The following is an 18,960-nucleotide window of genomic DNA, read 5'->3' as shown; positions in this document are numbered from 1 at the left end:
AGATGGTTCCACAGGCGAGAAGCGTGATAGCTAAAGGCTCTTGGAACCGCAAGTATATATAAGCCATGGGACTGTAGCGTTCTTGGCCGATAAGCCACTACAAGCTCTTTATGGTATGTTGGTGCCTGGATGTCGTGCTTTGTATGTAGGAATGAAGATTTTAAATTCAATTAATAAACAAAACGTTGTGACTTAAGGTCCGCAGGGGATTTGGCGTCTTCCCCTTATCTGGTATGGGAAACGCCCACGTATGTTTATGCAAAGTCTTAAGTAAAAAGGCAAGTATGAGCTTTTTAAAAGATCATCAAAACCAACACAAACAATTCCATGAACATTGCTTTGTTCCAATGTGCACATTGTCATCCATATTTCCCGGTGTTCTAAGCAACCCCGGATTTTCCAGCAACGGTTGACTTACTCGTGATTCCGTGTGCTCTGTGACAGAACTTGCTTTCCTCGACACTGCAGTGGATGAAATCATACATGCATTTAAAAGAAGAAATAGACTAATTAAAGAAAGTGATCCCAGAACTGAAAATTAACTCCATATTTGAAACATAAAGTTTCTGTTAAAGTAAGATGACATGTCATACAACTCTACCACACGCACAGTCGATTGACTAGTATCCACCAAATCCCGGTTGTTTATTAGCATGTTTAGAACCTGTAGCGATAACGACAAGGTTGGATAATACCAAGAATATTGGATTTAGAACTTCATAACTGTAGATGTAAAGGGAAGCTGAGTTATTTTGAGGTAACAATACATTTGTTTATTGTATAAACTGTTATACAGGCTATACATTGGTTGTTTTACACTGTAGTAGTACAATTTTTTTCTACTGTTGAAAAATAAAATATTTATCCAAATGTAAGGGGTACAGTCACGATTGTGAGACACTATTTGCCCTGCTTTGGAAGGGTGAAAATTCCAGGGTGTCCACTGGGCTTCCAGTTAGCTGCAACGGACACATAGAAAGCATTAAACAGGATCCGTTCAATATAAAGTCATGCTACCTTTTCTTCTTGGTGTGCGTTCTTTTTCATTTTTTATCGATGTGCTAACCTATGGGAACAGATTAGTAAACTGTGTGAACATATTTTAAAAAACTGTGTGTACAGATTGTTGAATTGTAGGTACAGATTAGTAAACTGTGGGTACAGATCAGCAAATTTTGTGTCATCCCCTTGTGCCAGAGGGGCTCCGTAGCTTTGCATTCACATGAGGCTGATATCCCTGGAGCATTTATGTAAATCCGGCTCATGACAGGGAACCAGTAATTGCACTCCACTACAATAGTGGTGATGGTAAAAAAATAAATAAATTAAAAAAAAAGGCCAAACCTTTCCAAAACCAATGATGTCATAACAGCAACAAGGATGATAATAAGTGACAATTTACAATTAATTGCACCAATTTTCTTCATGCATGAATAAAACATTCTGATTTGTGAGACTGCAGTCAGCCTTTTATAAATCATAAAGAAAAACATCAATTTTGTCGTCACATCATTTTCTCAAATTAAGATTTTGTCATATTCTATAATACATTATTTCAAGTCATAAAAGGCATCATTACACATTTTATTTATAAAATCTGTGGTTACTGTCATGACAGGGACAACCTTTGTTTGGCTCGCAACCAGTTCAGGGTGTCCCCCGCCTACTGGAATAGGCTCCAGCACGCCCACGAACCTTGTGAGGATCGATGAATTAAAAAAATGGATGGATATATGGATGTGAATGTAATTAACCTTAAACATCAGTAGAATTCAGGAATATTCAAAAGACATATTTTGCTTAAACGCTGAGGGCCCTAGTTCCATTCCCAACTCAAGTCTAGCAAAAAGAGGAGTTCCACGGTAAAATTCCTGTGAGAGTGAAAGGATCTAAACCAGGCATGTCCAGCTGTGGTCCTCGAGGGGCCACTGCCCCGCCTTTTTTAGATGTGTGATTCAAATGATCAGCTCAAGAGCAAGCTGTGAAGAAGCCTGGAGTTTATCCTGATCATTTGAATCAGGCGTGTTGCAGGAGGGACACATCTAAAACATGCAGTACAGCGGCCCTTTAGGACTGAGTATTGAGACCCCTGGTCTAGACACCGAGTTAAGAGCCTTCAGTTAATCTCAGAAGAGTGTTTTGCAGATGTGGGAGGAAACTGGAGTACCCGTAATAAATATATGCAACCCTCATCTGCCGACTGTGCAACATGGAGTACATATAGAGACAAACAACCATTCCCACTCACCTCTTTTACCGTCATTGAGCGGGACCTGATCCAGCACACAAGTCAGGCAAGTGTACCACTACACCATCAGCGACTTCCATTTAATTAATACATTGTGTTTTTGAAATACCATACTTGTTCGAATATCTGGAACGAAAGACAAACATCACAGGAATCAATAATTAGTAAGTTTAGTTTCAGCAAGGTACAATAATGTAAAAGATTATAGGCCGCTCGATATTTGTAAATCTGGTTTTCATTTTTATGGTGCTATCAGCCAATTAATAAAAGGTGATATAAATTGTGCAGAATCTTTCAGACCTGTCTGGCTGTTTGACCTGTAAATATCAGAGACTGACATTCAAAGGTCATCTGAGCATGTCGGCACTTTTGATTTGAGATTAATGAAGTGAATGTACCATCAAAAGTGCACATGCAAAACAAGATGGAGTAGGACGTTTGTGTCTCATTACGTGGTTTCCTGAATATAAATATTCTGTTAATATTTCAGGAAATCCACCAGATCTGGATTAATATCATTTTGAAAATAACATAAGAATACTATGTATATAATTTTCAATTTCACAACATTGTGGTGAGCTTTGTCAGTCATTGTTGAACATGTTCAGAGTGAGCCAATTGAATTGTTTATCAGAGTGAATTAAACTTTGTAAATTTGCAGACCTGGATAGGTATGTTTGGTTTTTTTTTTCTCGAGCAATATTCAAATAATTGACAGCGTTCTTAAAAAAGCCCACTTCAAGAGCGACCCGACTGGGAGTCAAACTCCACAGTAATTGTGATTTTGAGTTTGAAATGCTGATTTAGGAATGGTCAATATTAGGTCCAAAATGCATGAGGTAATCTTGATGATATGAACACAAGAATGATACGAGCAGTTGCTTGTTGAAATTCAGTTTACCAGCTTTCTCAGCATCTCTGAAAATAGGGATGATTATTGCACGTAAACTGGTCAACAAAGAGTTTAATGCCATATACAAAGCATTTCCATCGATCTTTCGAAGCAATAATAACCTTATGTCATGATTACTGCATCACTACATACATATAACTGCAGTATGCCATACTACTACTTCAGACGTACATCAACGTGGGCAGTCTGCTCTCAACATGTGCTGTAAAGCGTAACATTGCTGAACATCAGAAATCAGCGACAAAGCTTCCCCACAATTAATGGAGCCAACTGCACTTTTGATCACGTCAACCACTGAAACAATTGGAACGATCAGCCTAATATTTTGGATTTTGTGGACATTAAGCTTCTGCAGTCAGAAGTAAAAATGTATAAAAATTGTTCTGGCGCTATAATTCTGTTTTCTTGTTCAGTAGCTTTGTGCCATCCTTGAATGGTAATTTTTATGCAAGAGAGCCCTTTACGCTGGAAAACAAATAGATACTATGTGGTTATTTTGTGATTATTGTTTGCTTTAAACTGTCTATTGTTGGGATAGTGGCTCTCCACATGCACTGAAAAATACATTTTCAAAAATGAAATGTATTAAGCGCATATATTTTGCATGTATGCATTTATTGTGTCCATATAGTAAAATAGCATTTTTGTCATACATCTGCCAAAGAAATGCATTGTCCTCTGTGTCCCCCGCCCACCCCCCGCCCCTCCCCAAGTACCACTGATGAAAAATGGTGGCCCCCTCCGGCATTTAAGTTGCCCATCCCTGTTCTAATCCTCTAGTCCAGACCATAAGCCATTTTACTTCAGATGAATTGTCTCACAATAGCGGTGACATGTCAACACAAATCAGAGAGAGACTGAAGGAAAAGAAGACAAGACTAAAACAACCATTTTATTCCACTAAAGTGAGAAATCAAATGAAGCAAGATAGGTCTCGGCTGTGAAGACATTAGGTCATTATTAATTACAAAGATGTTTCAACTGATTTGTCTTTCCAGGCTCTAAGACCGCAGGCTTGATTCCTTATCAGCAGTGAGGGAGAGAGAGGTAGGAAGGAGGGGAGTGAAAGAAACAAGGCAGAAAAATCTTTATAATTAAACCATACTGGCTTTTAATTAAATAGTGTGTTGTTTAATTAAGAAAATTATCACCAAAGCTAAATCCATCATTACAGACATTTCAGCCAAGGGTTTTTTTTTTTCTTTTAAGGGTAGGCAGTAGTGTGAGGGAGTCACGGGAGAGCGGCTGGGCAAAAAAAAAAAGCCTGCCATCCATTACGCAAATGTAATTTCCTCCCATTGTCTGAAATCTTTCATTTTCATTAGGGGGAAAAGACAATGAAGCAATTAGGCCACAGCTTGTTCCTCAGCACAGGAACTCACAAGGTAATGAATGTGGGGTGGCATAGTGCCGGACTATGAGCACAGGTTTGTTGGAGATTTGGACTCTCATGCCACCATCAGTTTGTTTCTGATAGTTTGGCCAGAAACATGTTTGCTGAGTGGCCGGCTGGATGTTTATTTAATGTGCTCCTCTTATTCCCTCTTCCACAAAGGAGCAGTTAGCAGTCATATCTTTTATGTGTTTATGTATTTTTAATGGCAGTGCAATGGGTGACTGGTAAGCATGTCCGCTTCACAGTGGAGAGGTCGTGGATTCGACTCTGGCCCTGGCCTTCCTGTGTGGAATTTGCATGTAGGTAGGGTACACCCTGAACTGGTTGCCAGCCTATTGTGGAGCAGAATTAGACAAACAACCTTTCGTACTCTCAATTACACCAAATGAAAATGTAGAGCGACCCATTAACCTACCATATTTGTTTTTTGGAATGTGGGATGAAACCTGAGTTCCCGGAGAAACCCATGCAGGCATGAGGGAGAACATGCAAATTTCACACAGGACGTCAGGGCTGGAATCAAGCCTATGACCTCTGTACTGTGAGGCGGACCATGCCGCTCAAGCAACATATGTTCTTTAACTTGTTCTGTTAGGCTGCTCGGTAATGCAGAATGGTGAATCTGTATGCTTTTTTCTGCCAAAAGAGTTGCTCTGTGCAACAGGAGAGTTTGACAGACACCCAATGTTGTTGTTTATATTGTGATGGATATTTATCGGGAATGCAGTCAAATAGAAGAAGGTTGGAGACGGTATAGACAGAGAGAACCCAGCAAAATAAATAAATAAATAAAATAAAGTCCAATCATTATGATGCTCATCTAAAACACTTTCAAAGATTTTTAAAGCCAATGTGCCTTATGTACCGGTATTCATTCTGCTTGTGGTACACAGCGCCTCAAAAGCAGTCAACATGTTTTAATAGGTAGTAAATCCATTTGTTTGCAGTGAAGGGCGAAGACAGCATGGCTGCTTTTCAGTTTGTCATCTTTCATTCACATTCCTTCCTATTTACTTTCACATTCATTTTTGTTTTCTCATTCTTATCCACATCTAATCATGAGCGAGTATACAGGTTTCCTCAGACCAAAATTAGAACCCCTTCTGGATTCTGTGCCTAAGAAATCCATCCATCTATCCATTTTCAACACCTCTTATTCTAAACTAAGTTGTGGGGAGTTGCTGAATCCTATCCCAGTTGACTTTGGGCAGACTACACCCTGAACTGGTCGCCAGTCAATCGCAGTGCACATATAGAGACCAACAACCATCCACACCCACTGAGTGGTAACTTATCCCACGCTGCCTGCATACCATGTCTTAGAAATGTAAATCAGAATTTCCGTATGACTAGCACGAACCAAATTATTTACATCTGTCTACAAAAGACTACGTATTAGCAAAAATACAATCCTGATGGTGACATATACAATTCAAATAAACGATTTAACATTTTGTAAGCTATGAAGCCGCTTTGCTTGATGGAGTGTCGGAACTTTAAGGCTACCGTAGTCAGGAGCCTCGCAGAGTATTATGTACCGTGTGTCAATAAAAATAGACACCTTATAAACTGGAGTGCCTAGTCCAAATAATACGGGAAATGTGTCATGCCTTAAGAAGTTCACAGCTACTTTATGCATTGCTCAGTGCAATCTTTGCACCAGTGTACTCATGATAATGTCTGCTTATGCAATATGACAAGGCCTGTTTGCACCACCCTTTACTGCAACAAGCACTTGATTCTGCACCTGAACAGAATGAGTTTAATAAGTTCGGCTGCATTTAAGATTGCAGAGTAGCTCAGCGAAAACTCGTTGTGACCCTGGAAAATACCCTTTTCTGATTTTTTGATTTAGTTGACACGCATTAATAATCAAACGGTGATAAGAAGCCACTGGGAGGATAGAATAATTGATGTGCAAAATTGAAAGTATAATGAGTCTTCCAGATAAATTGATTAGATGGCTATGAAGACCCAGTTCACAGAAACAAATCAAGTGCGGGCTTTGAGTGAAAAAATATATTTCATTTATCTTTAGTGTTCGGTGCATCAGGCAAGTGAGGCCATTGAGAGGATCCTTAACAAACCCCTTTTGTTGAGAATATGGTGTAATAAAAAGCTTATGGATAGCTAACTTGCTTGCACATTTCAGCACTGAAAAGGTTGGTGGAGGAAGAGAATTATTGGGGAGAATCGAAAGATTAATTGTGCTACTCTGTTACATTTCTTGTAAAATCCTGCAACATAAATGTCAATACATAAAAGGGGAACCATAAAAAGCCAAAACTGGTGTGACACTTGAGAAAAGAAAGCTATCACCCCCCACCACAAATATTTTGTACAGTATACTTTTTATCTAACAGAAACAACCTCTCACAAGGCTGAAACCTGCAATTTTCAATTTTAACTCAATGAATCATAGATTGAATGGAAATAGTCTCTCAGCCAATTGTTTTTTGCTTTCACTTGCAATCAGAAAATTCAACATACGAGCGTTTGATGGTGGCAGCAAACTCAACTCACTTCACAACAATCAGCAGTGTGTAATAGGCTTGTATGCAAAAATTATGTCGGCACAAAAATTGACCCCCTCCCCCACCAAAATATTTTTTTTGGGGGTTGGGGGGTTGGGTGGGGCAGTTCAGCATACCTTACAAATGGTGCGAAGACTGCCGGAGTGACACATCAGCCTGCTGATCATCATGCTGATGTCTGAATGTGTCAGGAATGTCCGGATATCTTCGGACAATGTTGGACTCTACAAGTGTAGACTCTGATGAGAATTTGACAAAAATATTTATTTTCACAAGAAATATGCAGGACTTTCAAAGTACAACAAATTACACAGGTCACAATAAACCAGTATAGAACAAGAAAAAACAAAAACGCTTGCAAAAGGCAAGAGTGAATATAAACGAAAGCAGCTTCTTTCACAAAAGGACAATAAAATCCAAAATGTGTATAGAACAAACCGAGACTAACACTTAGAAACCAAAATACTATTGGGGAATGAGAAGGGAGCCACTATTGGGAGATAATAAGTATGCCTACACTTGCTCAGCACATCTCACCTGACGAGAAAACTACGGAGTATAATCATGGAGCGTCTCGAAAATTGCACTTGTGAGCAAGACGAATAATCTGACGATCCTTAAATAGTCTGATGATTATGATACGAGACAGGTGTGCCACTTGAGGGAACGCCCTCCGCTCCAGCTAGAACTGAAAACAAAAACAAAATAGAACCATGACACAATGGGCTTCACAAGCCCACGGGTGACAAATATTACTGATATCTTCTGATATTAACCACCAGGAGGGCAAGCAAACACTTGTAAAAACCCATCTGAGGAAAAAAATTAAAGCCTTGAGAAGGAGAATCTCACTTCCCGGATGAAGAGACTGCAATGGATGCCGAGTGGGTAACATTTCCCACAATATGGTGCTATACAATGTTCGTTGGAATAATGTAAGCGTCCATTTAGTAAGATGAAACGCTGCAGGAAGACGCCTTTGGAGACCTGGGTCCTCCTCAAAACCCAGTCTGGTCAACAAAGAAGATATATCCAGAGAAAAGGGGACACCTGGTCATCTATATGACAGTGTTGACAATCACTGCTTTTATACATCTTTGGCGTACTGTGACCTTATGGCATTTAAATAATCCTGCATTGCTCATTTTTGTACAGGTGTACGTCTAGTCAAGTCAAGCCAAGTCTCCATTCATCTATTAATGTTCACATTTTGTTCAGGATTACAGGGAAGCTGGAGCCAGTCTCAGCTGGCTTGTGGGAGATGTGTGACTACACCCTGGACAGATCACCAGTCAATCACATGGTTGGTGCATGAAGACACACAGGGGAAAAAAAAATACACGACTTTGCACATGATTAAAATGTGGTCATCTGGTGTAATTTTCAACTCTTTCCCTCATGAATATTCAAATTATGTATCAGTTGAATACATTTTAATCATGCACAACCGATGCACATGTCCAAATTAAGTAAATCCAAATGCAGCTGACCAGTCACGCTCACACTCCTCAACAATTTGGACACTGTGGGACAAATCTCGGTTGAGAATCCACCCAAATGCCACTCTTCTCCAACACACAATTAAGTTCCTGAACTGTCTCACTGCGGTTAGTCAAGTGCTCACCACTCCACTGTACTGCCCTTTGTATATCCCTTCATTCGGTATTCCACCCAGTATTTTTCGTTTACTACGACAGTAAATTTTATGACATTCTCTTGATTCACATTAATAATTAAAATCAACCTTATTGCCGATGTGATTCACGTTTTGTTTAGTTCACATGAATCCAGGCGTCCTAACGTTTAATTTGGAGTTTTATGTCACCTGTGGGTGACAGGAGACCTATTATTCCCCCTCCAACACCTGTCGTCCACCAAGGTCATCGTCAATAAAGTCCTACCCAGGGAACTTGAGGGCTGCCTGATTTGCATGCATAATGCAATATTTATATGCTAAATGCCTTGTCTAAAGGGTAGAGATTCATCAGGCAAAGGAATGGCTTTACTTTTTGTGGCACAACTATGTTCCCTACAGTCCAGTATTATGCCAGGTGTTTTGTGTGCGTGTGTGTGTGTGTGCGTGTGTGTGTGTGTGTGTGTGTGTGTGTGTGTGTATGTGTGTTTGTGTGTGTGTGTGCGCCCCCGGTGTTACAAACTTTCTTACCACCGAACAAACAGAAATGCGATAATGATCCAATAATAGTAACACACTTCATGAAATTACACTTTGAAGTGTTAAATTCAAAGAAGTGATTGCTCCAGGCATCATATTTTCACAAAAGGGAAAATAGGTCTGGTCAGCGTGATGTAGTGCAAGGAATGAAATGCCATTTTGGCCGATTGAACGTGACATTTCTTCTTCCATTTACCTCCCTGTACCTCTCAAAGAGAAAGTGAACAGAATGACCTTTTGTAGTTTCCTTGAGGCTTTGCCTGAGCAAAACACCCCTCAATATTTTGCAGTGCATCAAAGCTAATTGAATCTAAAATAGAGTTTATGGACCTAGGGCTGCGGTAATGAGAGAAGAGCTGCCTTCAGACAAAAGGTCTCCAAAATGAAAGAGAAGGTGGGCGATCCTTCTGACAATTTGACTCCAAAGGGCATTTGCCAGCCCTGTTTGATTTGAGAACACAAATATGTTGAATTACAGTTCCTTACGACTCTTCGTCTACTTTAAAAGTTCATTCTTAAATGTAGCGCTGTAGCACAAACGCTCACTCGTTTTCGAAGTGGTGTGAGATTCCACTTGCTCGGACACGTAAGTCTTCACTTGAGAACATGTTTTCTTTTCTTTTTTTTAACTTTTTTACTAAACCTGACTGGCTGACATCATCTGTTGCATCTGACTCTAACAGCTGAAACATAAGGGCATGCCACATTTTTTTTTCATTTAAATTAACACAAAATATGGGGCAAACACTGAAACACCAGCAACTTATGGAACCATGTTAGCTATTTAAACTTGAAGTTGATAACTACACCAGCAACAACTACACTACAAAACTGATATGAGTCAATGCTGCCTACAACACAGACCAAGTGAATTAAACAACCCAGGCTTTGAGAGCCTTTACAGCAAAAGCTTTGCGGCCATAATCCAAAGTGTCTCTCAATACTTGCTGAGCACAATGGAGATGTGCTATAAGATCCATTTGGATTGTCACTAAATATAACATGCAATACCGTTAAAATAATAATAATAAAATATTCAGGGTTTTGCATAAACAAAGTTGGTGTGTTTTTCAAATCAGCATCAGAGGCAGGGGAGGTGCTAAACAAGGACCAGTGGGTATTATAGCCCTGTCAGAAATCTGTGTAACCCCTTAAGCAATTTATTGGACATGATAAAATATATGTAGACAGTATTTATGATAATATCACATCCCGAGATGTGCTCACTGGACGTAGAAAAGATTCTAGAGAGAAAGACTTCAGCCTTTTTTTTTCCCAGTTATCTTGGTCCGTGTAATGCCTGACTATGAGCCCTTTTCAACAAAAACCAAAAACAACAAAACAACTGCAGCATGTACTGTATGGAGATACTATTCTCTACTAGAGCTGCATAGAACCCAATGAAATTAGATTGAACCGTTTTTCTGTGAAAAACGTGACTTTGGTATGAAATAGCCGAGCGTGGACACATTCGCAAGGCACTTGGGATATTGAAATCTCCAAAGGGCCTGTTCTTGTCAAATCAGTCCAAACAAGAAATTCTCAATTCCTGGAAAAAAAAAAACAAATTTTTATTTGCATGTCAAACTAAAATATTTTGAGAACATGCAAAGTAGGATTCTTGATAGACGACCCACACTATGTCATCTTTATGATGTCAAAGGAGAAGAGTGCTCATTCAACTGGGGAGGTTCAAGCCATCAGCATGGCATCAGCCTGCAACTGCTCAGAATACTATCCCTCTTGTCTTGCTTCACCATTTCTTATATACACTTTAAGGGTAAAGTGATTTGTGATTTTAAAAATGACGTTGAGATATTATAAATTGAATTACCGGTACCACAGAAAAGGCAGCTATGAGTGGGAAAAATCACACCGAATCCAGTCAGACCTCACTGAAAATGCATTTCCAGCATTAATTATAAAGAGGCTACACCTAATTGTCCACACATTATGGTACAAGGCCTTGCACTTCACTATATCAATGATTTATCGAGCTAGCAAAAACACATACTGTGAAATGAAATTATGAGACTCAAGATATATGAGAACAGGAGAGGAAAAGAGAGAGAATATATAAGAAAACCGAAATCTCACGAGCTGTTTAGTTGACACCCATTTTCAACCATCAGTCTTTTGGCTTGTGCAAAATAGACCTTCCATAACATTAAAACCGTCTATGACCAATCCAGCAATTTGCAGTGGGAGCTCTTTCCCCACTCAATGCTTATTATGGTGATCTAACGAGAACACCGGTGTGGATCCATATCAGTTCATATAAAATACATTCTGCTTTAATTTAAAAATGTCTAAGGTCTCATTTTTTTCATCTCCCTGTTTTCACTGTGGCATCACGTATGTAATTTCCTGTCTCAATGCCATCTCATAAATCTCCTGGCCAACACAATCTGGAGCAAAACAGATATGTTGACTCATTGAAAATCAAGCATTTGCCTTTTTATAAAATGTCTTCTCTGCTTGTCCTCTCACCCATTTTATTGCATTCCTATTTATTTCTACATATTCTATCAGCTATTAGCTTTTATGCTCATCTTATAACACATGCACTTCTCAGGCTGTGTCCACTGGCCAAAATCTCACAACCACCAATCAGAATGGGAAATCACATTAAACATGCCTTCGGTTTTTTCAGCAGTGTCCCTCAAAAATAAAAAGGAACATTTCAAAGAATCTCATGACTGTTTACATGTCACTGCGGCGAGGAAGTGAGTTTAAAGTGAGTTGGTGCAAAGATTAGATTTGCGAGTCTTGTAAAAACTGATATAACAATTTGAGCTCTCGTGAAATGTTCAGATGTATTTGATTTTGTTTGGTCATATTTAACCAGTTTGCAGTTGTTACACTTGATTTAGATCTCTGCGCCGTCTGTTGTCAGGGTTATAGGAATGTCTTACTAAATGACAAATAAAAATCTATCCATTCATTTTCATTTCTTATTTCTACTGTGTAAACGCCAATCCCAGCTGACTTTAGATAATGCACACTGCATTGGCCACCAGCCAATCACAGGGCATTAACAGACAAGAGGCCATTCACACTCACATTCACACCTATGTACAGTCTTCAGTGAATTTATGGGTTTGGAATGTGCAGCCAAAGTACCTGGAGAAAAACTTTACAGCAACAACGCTATTACGTAGAGAACGTTCAAACTCCACACAAATAATTCACACACAAAACTGAAAGATAGATTTGTTAACCGTTACCCACCTTGCTGCTCACAAATTTTGCAGCCCACTCACTGCTTAAGTAATTACTGAAAAAAATGAACCTTATTTTATGTAGCGTTACTTAACTTTATCATTTTAAGCACTTGGGTTTATTTATTCATTTATTTAGTTGACTCGCATGTAAACTTGACGTAGGAACAAATAGTAATTGTTCAGTGAAGTATGAAAGGAAACACTGCCATAATGATCTGGCATAAAAAGACAGTGTGGAGTATTCAATTATAAAACAAATTGATTTCAAAAGATTCATCAAATAAAAACTCAGTCAGCATGAAATGAATGCATGTTATTTTGGATTCAAGCTGTGCATTTGCACGTGTGTGCATTTTTTTGTACATCTCAGGTTTCGGTTCTTGGGCACATTGGCTTTGTGGCAAGTGTCTCTGACAGGGGTCACCAGTGGACACCAGTTAGCCGACAACTGCCATCGAATTTACAGAAATCTCTGAATCTTGATATTTATCTCTTTCCTAACTATTGTGCGATAAATGAAAATCATTGAACAGTAGACAAGAGTTGATTCTCAGGTTCAAAAGGTCGGCTACCTCTGATCTATGAGGTTTGCCATGTAGACACATAGGAACTCACTTTTACACTGGTTGTGTGTATTACCCAGTATCTGTAAAGTATTGTACAAGAGGCCAATATAGCAGCCTGTTCGGACATTCCACTATCGTAACTACAAAAAATACCATTGCTTTCGCCTGTCAGTTGCTCCACTGACATAAAAAAAGGTGAAATTACTCGTTAAAATCTGCTGACGGTGACGATCAATCTTGTGGTTTGATTCGAAGGTCCTTCACCTCATCTGAAAATGTATAAAAGGGATGGGCAATGACAACGATGGATTGTGCCGAACTTATTCATCACCCCTAGTGGGGGAGGGTGGGGGGCAAAATTGAACAGCAAATTCGAACAAAAAATTACCACCTGATTTTTTTTTTTCTTGTGCAAAGGTCTTCCATTCAGAGATGGCATAAAACTGCTGAACAGCAAACCATCATTAAATACAAAAACTCATTTCTAAGTTTTCACAAAAATTAACTCACTTCAATATTTTAATATTATACTACAGTACTGCATGTCATTCAAAATCCCCACAATTACAGACTGGCATACTCACCTGTGTGCAGGATAGAGCAGTAAAGTTTGTCCCCGATGTGTTTCCACTGCATCATCGCATGTCCGGTATCCATCAGAACGGCCGCTGGTCCAAGCCATCAAACGCACTTTTAACGAGGATTTTGCCAATCTTTTGAACTATGGACCTCTGAAGCCCGTTGACTGTTTTGTAATAAATGGCCACACAAATATACTTATGTGCCACAGTGAATCTGAAAACAATATTTTTTTACAAGGACTGGCCGATGGATGGCCAGTCTTTCACTCAGGGTAGCCACCGTGATAGTTAAAATGCCTCTATAGTAATTCTATGCACGTTAATACGCTTAATTGATCATCAGCTTGACACCATTGTCCTGTTGAAGCCAAGTCAAAATTTTGTTTACAATATATTTTATGCGCCAACACGGCATTCTGATTAATATTCCGTTCTTGGAATATAAATTGAGCAATAAATTCCACCATTATTATCCATTGCAGAGGGCAACCACTTTGCTACTTGCTGTCGACTGAAAATAATATCACAGTGACGAAGGCACAGACTTCTATTATGATAGACTAACAATAATGCGTACTCGCCGTAGCAAGACGTGAAGCCACCGGCAGCCATCTTATCTCACTAAGTGTGGCAAACTGGAATATATTGATTTCTCGGTGGCGTTTTCATGCCATTTTCTGTTTTAACAGCTAAATGCCACAGTGAGTGGCAAACGGTTGGACCAATAAGTCTGGGAGAAGTGCTACATGCACATTTCATTGTTAAAAATGTGATGATAAATGTTCTCTAATAGGGGATATCACTGATTGCTACTCATAGATTCGCCTACATTGTTTTCAGAACAATGATATGAAATAAAGGCCATCAGGAAAAAATGTGCACAAATTGATAACATTGTTTCCAATGAAAAATGAACAGAAGTGGCAATGTAAGATGCCTGCCCTCTGGCGCCAGCCATCAGGGGTTAATTCATCATACATAAGTCTGTGGCCTAAGGGCTCACCTGTTTTTGGGGGTTTGGTCATGTGATGTACCCCCAGGCACTTTGATGTCATTTTCAGTGGACGGCAAGTGGCAAAATGGCCGCCCCCTGAAATAGATTTAAAACAACAACAACAACAAAAAAAACGGTGGATTTTGGTGCTAAATTCATAATTCACAAATCCAATGATAATCAAAATACAGTGTTTCGATTAATGGGGGTGCATGGAACACATAATAGTAAAAAAAATAAACATTTTTTACTTGATTTCCAATTTAAACTGTTGAAATGTCATAAAAACGGCAATGGCACTATACAGAGCTTTTCACATGTGCATGACAGACAGTGATTCTAAGTGAGTTGAGGAGAACCTGTGAAATGGTAAACGAGAGGCGAGAGAAGCAGCTGATGATAGAAGGGTGCCCCTTATACTTTAAAATTCTGCTAAATTTAGTTTTTATCAGACCATCTCTTTTGTTCTTCTACTGTGCATTTTTTTTCTTTTGAAATGTTGCACTGAGCGTAGTAACCACACCGGTGTGTGGTAATTACAGTACTTTAGAGTGAATTATGTTGTTCTCGTCCTTAACATTTTTGCAAACCGCTTCTTATGTTTGCCTTTATACAGCTATTACAAAAAGGTATAGCTCGCTGGCTTTTTGATTTAAATATACATACTGTACCGAATATGTACCAAATACATGCACAGTACATCAATACACACATTTCTATTGTCACACTCGAAGAAAAAAGAGAATAAAAAAACAGTATTTCTCTAACAACACTGAGAACTAAATTCACGATGCCTGCTTTGGTTAAAGTACATATATATATATATTTTTTAATTAGAAATAAGACACATTCACTTTGTGCTCTGAAAACTGTACATTAACAAACAGATGACCCCAGATAAAATAAAAAGGCAAGTTAGGAGAGGTGTGAGGGCTCTGTGAGAAAGGCTGGCGATCGAGCAGATTCGAGAACAGGGGACAACAGTGAGGAGATCCAAGAGTAAATGGTTGTGGTATAAAAACACGCAGGTTACATTGTGATACAGAACACGCATATAGTCCAGTATCCTGAAAAGACAGGAAAGGGAGAAGAAGGATATCATAATACTTCTTTTGATATTTAATAATGACTCTTCAAAAGCAGAGTATGAAATATATTTAAACGCTGAAATCCACTCTGTAGAACTCTGTCATATAATTACAATGCTGTACATCATGACTCCAAATGAGCCTTGTGCTTTCATGTTCCATTTATGTATCACAACATACGGTATACTGTATATTTATATCTTGAGTCACATACATATCTTTAATTATTCAACATTGATATTCCTTTTTCATACCAATTTTAAAAATGGAATTTTAGCAACACGAAGCCTGCCTGCTTGTCGTTGTCAACAAATGCCACACAGTTGGATGTACTGACCGAGTAGATGTGAGCTATCCCCGATCCTCAGGGGTGGAATTGTGGTCGAAGCCCAAAATTAGATGTCAAAGCCTGCAAGAATTTCAGAGGAGTCATTCGAGGAGAAGGCAATTCTCCTTTTGGACGCTTGATTTTGTTTTCATCCACATTCCCCTTCAACTTGTCTCACCGGTGCCAACCGTGCCAGTGTGGAAAAAAAATGTCGGAGCCAGAAGGATATGGGTGATTTGTGCAGGCGAAGGGATTGACTTAAGGAGCATAGCAGCGGGCGCTTGGCAGTCTGTCCTCGAACTATTCTTGATGTTTCAATTTATCACTGACGTTGAGGAAAAACTTTTGAGCCATGTAAAACAGCAGTGCTGATTTGGAGAAAGAGAGTGCAACAGTGATGCAGTAAGACTGAATGGATAGAAAGAAGACATGACTAATTACATTACAACCATTAAATACATACTCGACAACAAGTCATAGCCTTTGTGTATGATACACTATGGAGTCACTAAATCTCCGACCAAACTGTCTCCCCCGTAAGCAGTTTGGTACTCATGTCCATATTCAGGGAGGCAGTTCATGTCTGATGAAAACACGGTCAAAACATTAAATGAAACAACATACAAAGACATCATGACAGCAGTTCTCGTATGCTAATGTCCTGCATTTATTGTCTTTTGTACTCTCCTTTTTCCTCACATTTGCCGTGGAACTCATCCAGTACATGTGACATGTTCCTTATTTGTCCAAGAGTGAAGTGAAAGGTGATGCGAGGAAATACGGCTTATTTATCACACCTCCGTTTGCAGGTCCATGATATCCTGGCCTACCAAAGGAATAGTTGCACTTGTCTTCTCCCACTCCACCGTCTGCATCTCCAAAGGGGAGGTCACTGCTGTTGCCAGGTCTTTTCTTCCCCAAGATGGAGGTGAGTGGGTCTTTTGGATGCCCTCCCACATCCTCTTACTTGGAGTCTGCTGCTTATCCTAATAACAGAAAGAGAACACATTTGCTAATTATTATTGTTATTATGTAGTAGTATTTTCTGGAGACATACAGTTGTGTGGAATGTGATCAACAGAGCACAAATCCGCCAACAAAATTCCATTGTAGGTTTTATTTCCATACATGGAAAAGTTTTAATTTCAAAATACAAAAGAGGGAAAAAATAGTAACATTCCCGTGAAGAGGTGGAAAACAGCTACAGAGCTGTTTTTTTTTAACCTGAACGTTGAAGGTATCAACTAAAAAATAGTTCTCTTATTTTCCTGCCAAATCACTGAAGTGACATTTAATTGTACAGTATACAACAGTTCCTGAGAGCTGCTTGAAATCTGTGTTTCATGGAGTCGACCAAATTCTGGTATTCCAGCCGAGGAAGATTGACAGAGTCCCTCCAAAATGTCCTAGGTCTTCCCCAGGGCCTACTCCCAATGGGACGTGCCCAGAACACCTCACCAGGAAGGCATCAAGGGGGAATCCTAAACAGATGCCCCGGCCGCCCCTGATGGCTCCTCTCAATGCGGAGGAGCAGTGGCAGTGGCTGGAGTCTGAGTTCTTCCCAGATGACCAAACTTCTCACTTTATCTCGAGGTGAGAGCCTGGACATCCTAAGGATCAGGGATCTTGTTCTTTCAGTCACAACTCACAGTTCATGACCACAGGCGAGGGTAGGAATGTGGATCGACCGGTAAATTGAGAGCTTCGCCTCGTGGATCAATGCCCTTTTCACCATGACAGACCGATACAAAGTCCGCATCACTGCAGAGGCTGCACCGATGCGCCTGTCGATCTCTCGTTTCATTCTTTCTTCAGTCATGAACAAGCCCTCAAGATACTGGAAATCCGCCATTTGAATCTGATCAAATGGCCATGAAATGTGGGGTCCCTCAAGAGTCAGTCCTTGGACCCCCTTTTTTCAGTTTGTCTACAGTATGTTATCTTTGGGTCAAACGCTTCAGAAAGCCAAAGTTGGCTAACATTGTTATGCAAATCACAGCTATATTCATCATTGTGTCTCCAAATGACAGCAGTTCAATTAATGTGCCGTGTCACTGTCTAGCGCAAATAACTGTCACTCTATTGCGCTCGAGCAGACCAGGAGAAACATATCCATGCTTTTATCTCCAGTAGAATTGATTATTGTATTGAAAAGTGTATTGGATGAGCTGCAGCTCATTCAAAACGCTTTAGCTTGGGTTCTGACCAGAGCAAAGAGATCATATCATACCACTCCAGTTCTAAAGGCTTTACACTAGCTCACAAGGAGCTGTAGAACAGATTTAAAAATTCTGCTACTTGTCTATAAATCACTGAATTGTTTGAGTCATGTATACGTCAAATTAATGCTAATTGGATATAAACCCAGTAGGGGTTCTGCAGTCTTGGAAAAATTCAGGGAGCCCGGATTTTAAAGTAAACATGTCGAAGCTGCATTTAGTTGTTATGCTAGATGCAGATGGACGCTGCCAATAGCAGTGAAGTCAGCCCAGAGTGTAAATGCTTTTAAATCCAGATTCAAAACATTTTTTCCCACTTACCTTGGATTGAGGTCTTTGAGATTTGACATTGTAAACCCCGACGTAACAAATTGAAACCAATGATATCTTAATGGACCTCCTTTCAATTGAACTTTTATAGTTTTTAGCTTCATAGTTAAAAAAAAAAAATCTACAAACCCAACACTCTCACTAAACAATATTACCATACATTAGTCACATGCACTCTTGATTACTGTCACTCGCTTCTCACTGATTTACCCATTGAATCTAGCAGAACAAACTCAGATTGCACACTCTCAAGGTCCCCTCACACCGGTCACGACTGTTTTTACAGCAACTTAATTTGCAAATTACTCACCGCATTATTGATGAAATCCTGCTCCTCACATTCAAAGCAACCAATAACCAATAACC

At 39.5% G+C, this 18,960-nt stretch overlaps 1 protein-coding gene across 6 annotated transcripts in view; it reads right to left on the bottom strand.

The window, feature by feature from the left end:
- Positions 1–15,432: 15,432 nt before the first annotated feature.
- adgrb1a (adhesion G protein-coupled receptor B1a) overlaps positions 15,433–18,960 on the bottom strand; it is a 113,475-nt gene continuing 109,947 nt past the window's right edge. For all 6 annotated transcript variants that reach the window (XM_019880070.1, XM_019880069.1, XM_019880071.1 and 3 more), the window contains one exon: positions 15,433–17,031. In XM_019880070.1, the coding sequence (XP_019735629.1) occupies positions 16,837–17,031 (195 nt within the window). In that variant the 3' untranslated portion in view covers positions 15,433–16,836. The remainder of the gene's footprint in view (positions 17,032–18,960) is intronic.

Source organism: Hippocampus comes, unplaced genomic scaffold, assembly GCF_001891065.2.
Source record: "Hippocampus comes isolate QL1 unplaced genomic scaffold, H_comes_QL1_v1.1 scaffold135, whole genome shotgun sequence".
NCBI lineage: Eukaryota > Metazoa > Chordata > Actinopteri > Syngnathiformes > Syngnathidae > Hippocampus > Hippocampus comes.
The sequence above is the reverse complement of the archived record's forward strand: the minus strand, read 5'-3'. Positions and strand labels throughout refer to the sequence as shown.